We start from the raw sequence: 5,893 nt of genomic DNA, 5'->3' as shown, positions 1-5,893 counted from the left end.
ATCCCCGTTGTGACACCCAAAAACCCAGGAACTTTCCAGAGGCTACGCCAAATGCGCATTTCTCTAGATTTAGCTTCATTCCGTACCGCCTTAGTATGTCGAAAGCCTCCTTTAAATGGTCGATATGATCCTTTTCCTTTACGGACTTGACCACATGTCGTCTATATATACTTCTATGATTGTGCCGAGCTAGTCTTTGAACATCTTCGTGACCAATCTTTGATATGTGGATCCTGCGTTCTTCAGCCCAAATGGCATGAACCTATAGTAGTATGTTCCTTGGTGGGTGATGAACGTGGTTTTCTCCTGGTCCTATTCTTCCATAATATCTGGTTATAACCTGAGTACGCATCTAAGAAACTCAGCAGCTCGTGTTCGGCCGTTCCCTTGATAAGTTGGTCGATATGTGGTAACATTAATGAGTCCTTCGAGCATGCTTTGTTTAAGTCCGTGAAATCCACGCACATCTGCCATTTCCCATTTTTCTTTTTGACCATTACTACGTTGGCGATCCATTTGGGTTACTTTGATTCCCTGATGGAACAATTTTCTAGTAGTTTCTCCACCTCATCGCGCACGACATCGTTGATAGAGGATTGAATTTACGTCTGACCTGCCTTATTAGGGGGTAGAACGGGTCGACATTTAATTTGTGTGTGCCGATCTCCCTGGGAATGCCTGACATATTTGCATGGCTGAAGGCAAACAAATCTATATTAGTTATTAAGAATATATGGGATTTACCTGGCTCTTGGAGTTTACAGCCGATGTAGGACTGTTTGCTATAGTCATTGGAGTCTAATTGGATGGGGTCGAGGTCTTCTATGGTCGATTCCGCAACATCGACCATTTTGGGATCCATGATGACGTCCCTGATCTCATCTTGTGTCTACCTAGGCCCTGTTGATTGCTATGCCTATTTTTCTTTGTCTTTTTTCTGTTGGGTTATCGTGCTGCCTAAGGCAATGCGGTAGCACTCCCTGGACGTACCCCATTCTCCACGTATGATGAATATTCCCCATGTTGTTGGGAATTTAATTACTTGGTATAGGCTGGAGGGGATGACTCTCATAGGATGTATCCACGGTCGTCCCACTATGGCATTGTACATGGTGACCTGCTCCATGATGTGGAATGTCATCTCCAGCATCACGTCGCCGGCCAAGACGGAGAGTGTAATTTCTCCCGATGTCCGCTCAAATACATTATTAAAATCGGTTAGCATGATGCAGTGTGGCACTATCTCGTCCCCGAGTTTCATTTGGGCGAGGACTCGGGGATGGATAAGTCACGCTCCACTTCCATCGTTCACCATTATACGTTTAACATCAGTATCTAAAATGCGTAAAGTAATGACGAGGGCATAGTTATGACGGAAAGTCAAACCATCGGCATCTAATTCATTGAAGGTGATACTTTCTTCGAGTTTGTCATACCATTCGCGGGTGATAGATCGCTTGAGCTTGTGAGTGGTGGTAAACTTCATGCCGTTGATGGAGGCATCATCACCACCGTCGATGATCATGTTGATAGTACAAGCTGGTGATGGCGGCTTCAGCGGACCTTGGTGTTCAAGTCCTTCGGCGAAGTTATTTCTCCTTTTGTCACTTAACAGCTCTCTGAGGTGTCCCTGCCGCAACATGTTTACGACTTCTTGTCTGAGGACTATGCAATCTTCTATTTTGTGCCCACGCTCCTGGTGGAACTCACAGAGGGCGTCAGATTTTTTGGTGCTTGAGTCGAACCTCATCTTTGACGGCCACTTTACCTTTGTTCCGAGCTTCTCAAGAGCATAGACTATTTTTGTAGGTGACACAAAAAAATTGTAAGCAGATAATAAGGGGGCATACCTCTCTCATTTCGGTGAGTCCCAGTCCTCAGCCTAGACGGGCCTTCTTCATAGTGGAGGGAAGATGTGGCGGGGGACCTGATGTATGGCTGGTGTCGTTCCCTGATGGGTCGCGAGACCGGGTGGTACCTCCTAACGTTGTCTCTTCGTTCTTTCCTGGACTCGGATTGTACCGAGATGAGCCGATGAGTTGGTCCATGGAGGTCATCCTCATCTGCTCGGACTTCGACACAATAAGCATTATGGATCTCGTCCCAAGTGGTTGGAGGATATTTCATCAATCGGCTCAATAGTTTTCTAGTTGCTCTTGAACCATCCCTGCGACCGTCATCCCCTCAGACACATTCGGCGGAGTCATCCTCACCCTGTTGAACCAGGCAAGGAAGTCCCTCAGTACCTCTCCCAAGGACTGCTTGACAGCGAATATGTCATTTACTCTTGCTTCGGCTTTCTTGGCTCCGACTATCTTGGCTCCGGCATGTGCGGTTACGAACTTGTCTGCCATTTCCTCGAACATTTCTATGGAGAGGGCTGGTAACAGTGAGTACCATGTTAATGCCCCTCCTGTAAGGGTTTCACCAAACTTATTCAGCAAAATAGATGACACTTGTTCCTTGGCAAGGTCGTTGCCTTTCACGGTAGTGACATAATGGGTCACATGATCTTCGGGATCGGTCGTTCCGTCGTATATCCTGAGGTAGGGCGGCATTTTGAAGGTCTTTGGTATGGCATGCGGGGCTGCTTCGTCACTGTACGGCTGCTCTACAAACTTGCTGGCATCCCATTTTGGCAACAACATAGGAGCGTCCGGTATCATGTCGACTCGTTCTTGGTGTTCTTTCATCTGGTCTCAGAGTGCTTTATTTTCATTCTCTATTTCCTCCATCCTCTTTAAAATGGCAGCGAGGGCACTATCACCTGCACTGTTAGTAATATTGTGAGTTATACCTGTTGTCGGAGGGTTTGGCCAGTTGCACTGTTTGTCTGTTTGTTGTATCGTGCACGCTCTTGCGGTTTCTGTAGTCGTTCCTGGAGCGGGCCTGTTGAGCATGCTCACTAGCGTATCGGTCAGCCTTGCTTCGAGGAGCTTTTTCACAGCCGGTGTCGTCCCTTCTTCTATAGATGTAGAAGCTCCTTTTCTGTTGAATTTTGTTGTGCTACAATGGGGAGGAAGGGGGGAGACCTCTCGCGCCCAGGAGAGGCAGTTGGCATCAGGTTTTCGCCTAGAGTTTCACAACTCTCGTTGATAGAATTCATGAGGTTGCTAGGGAGATCACCCGTTACTTTTGTCCTCTCTCCTTGGTTACCTGCCATGTAGGTTTTTGTACGTACAAAGAAACCAGAAGATCTTGGGATTTGTGAGGTTAGTGACTTGCGTTAGTAGTAGATCTAAAGGAAACTACAAAATTAACTAAGAAATCCCCACAGACGGCGCCGAATTATTTGACCAAAAATATAGATCTTGGTTTAACTAATTAAATTTATGCAAATGAGGGTTAATCTTGGTTAATAATAATATCCTAAAGACAAAATTCTTGGTATTATGATAGGTAGCATGTAGATCTATTCCGAAGGTTATGAAAGTGCATAATAATGACAATATTCGGGAATCCTTACAAAAGTAATGTATCATTAAATAGTGATGAATAGCAATAGATGGCATTTATATAAATAAATGCTAATGAATCACCCGAGAAAGGATAAAATCAATGGATGTTCTTTCTGACAATGAAGAATGATGGATAAGTCTTTGCATGTCCGAGATATTCTCGGATCCAGTAGAAAAGTATAGGCAAGAATCTTAGTAAAAAGGTTATTTTTATGTGCTTTTAATAAGACTAGATTCTCTCTATAAAGTCAAAATATATTTTACAAGTGAGTATCTCATGCCCCCTATCATTGTGTCTTTTTCTATTTATACAGAACATGTTCCCAGAAACTCTAATAGTACAAGTGCAGAGAATATCCACTAGAATATTCTCTTTAATGTCCTATCTTGAAACTAGCCGTTATAACTCTGTCAAGGGTATTCGACCCCGGTCTCGATCCCTGATGACTTCTCGATCTCAATCTTAGCTGACTCTTCGACCACGATTTTCGTTGTTCCTTAAATCACTTCGACGCGTGGTAGCTTGGAAATATTTCATTAATGCCATCCTGACTTAAGTATTCTAAAGATAGATTTTGACCCATACATATAAGACCATGGCACTGCAAGTACTCGATGTCGACATTTCGAGAGAGAATTTTAGCAAGAACTTTCTTTTGGACGTCGGCATTTCGAGAGAGGAAGGCCACTACGCCCTTAGTTTCCGCCCATGTTTCGACCGCAACTGATCCTATCTCTGTTTCAATTCCTCCTATTACCGCGCCCAACTTTGTTTCCACTTTGGCCGTGGAGATTTCAACTCCTCCTTCATACTCTCTCATCGACGAGGACGATGAGCCTTTGCCTAGTGATGGAGACCTCCAACCTCGAAAGAGGAGGTCCGTGGATACTATTGACGGAGTCGCTCTGGCCGTTGGTGCGGCGGAAGGGGACTTTTCGCTGCACGAGATGGCAATAATTTTTGTCGGAGATGATATCGAGACGAGTCTCGAGGCTCCGAGGCTGTTGGAGGTTGACACGGACTCATCCCTTCGTTCCTAGGGGGTGGAGACTGAGGGGGCGACTGCCGACGTTCTTGAACCTTTGTGGCGAGAGGAGGCTTCGATAAGCAGTTACTTCGATTAATTTTACTTGCATATAAGCAAAATTATAATGCACCCAAAAAAAAAAAAAATTTACATGCAGGCAAAAAGAATCTTATTACAGTTAAATGTTAATGTGCGTAGTAGATTGGTGAGAACAAATAGGTTGTTATTTTAGTGGAAGGTTCGTTTCTAAGAATCAAAAGCTTTTCCAATATGTCCAAAGATACTTTTAAACTTACCAAAAGAAATTGGGAAACTGAACGGGCACTATAAAAGCTGATGTTAGATAACTTGTTTGCGATAAACATCAATCAATTACATCGTTCGGAGAAAATCACTTTCAAGGAAAATATTTCTGAAAAATGTGGTGCATTGGAAAATCATTTTCTGTATTATCTTACAATATTTAACCAGAAACTAGGTTACATACGAAAATCATACGAATTGGAGTATAAGATATCGGAATTGTGTAGTAAAATAATACCTAAATATTAGTTAAAGCAAGTGACAAAATGTAAGAGTTGAGAAACTTATAAAAGAATATTAAAGGACTTCTATCCATAAGTGACCGTAGTTCTTCACTTAACCCTCTCTTGGTGAAAAAACTTTTCGCGAAAACATTTTCTTAACCGTTCAAGGTAGCCAAAAACAGAGAAAGACTATATGAATGACAACTTCCAGTGGAGAAAACATTATACAAGACACACAATCCTAAGTCGTAGTTGTCATGGGCAACTTGTAGGAAAATTGTATATGATTTTATGTTTATGAATTATCTTAGAGAACCATATAGTTACATACACCCCTAAGTCCTAACTAGATGAACTAGGATTTTAAGTTTATGTGTTTTGCATTTTAGAAAAGACAGCTTACTGTATTTGAATAAATTATTTATACACATAAAATAGATCTTTTAATATAATTAGACGATCTAAGCCAAATTACTGGTTATGCTGAATCCTAAAGCGGATCCGTAGCTCTAAACAAGGTGCTATTTTGCAGAACAATAATCCAAATTAAAACCTATTGCGTTTTGTCAAGATCAACCACAGTATTTTGTCCAGTGATCACAAAATGCCTATATCAAGGCGAGAAGCCATCGTTTCCTTTATGCCTATACTCCTTTTAACAAAAACAAATTACCAGGCTCCCATCTTAAAAGAGAGCCTCCCATTATAAAAGAAGAACATTTACACGTAAAACGATACAATTGAATTTATACGTGGTTTGTAGACAATTAATTTGACCCTGAAATAATAAAATAATTGAAGAATTATGCAATACTTAGCCTTGAGATGGAGACGAAATAACAAAAACAGCAGTTCCGGGAGCAGGGTCTCCGGGCATAAT

The 5,893-nt window shown here is 42.2% G+C and overlaps 1 protein-coding gene across 1 annotated transcript; it reads right to left on the bottom strand.

The window, feature by feature from the left end:
- Positions 1-1,288: 1,288 nt before the first annotated feature.
- Positions 1,289-1,750, bottom strand: LOC107827526 (uncharacterized). The gene has a single exon (XM_016654677.2). The coding sequence runs from the start codon at positions 1,748-1,750 to the stop codon at positions 1,289-1,291; it is 462 nt and encodes a 153-aa protein (XP_016510163.2).
- Between the last annotated feature and the right edge of the window lie 4,143 nt (positions 1,751-5,893).

The sequence above is a fragment of the Nicotiana tabacum genome, chromosome 21, assembly GCF_000715075.1.
Source record: "Nicotiana tabacum cultivar K326 chromosome 21, ASM71507v2, whole genome shotgun sequence".
NCBI classification, from domain to species: domain Eukaryota; kingdom Viridiplantae; phylum Streptophyta; class Magnoliopsida; order Solanales; family Solanaceae; genus Nicotiana; species Nicotiana tabacum.
Note: the sequence above shows the minus strand (reverse complement) of the source record. Positions and strands in the feature narration are given on the sequence as shown.

What these genes read in the sequence shown, in the direction of transcription:
- LOC107827526 (XM_016654677.2), bottom strand. Translation starts at nt 1,750, where the DNA reads ATGAGGTTCGACTCAAGCACCAAAAAATCTGACGCCCTCTGTGAGTTC.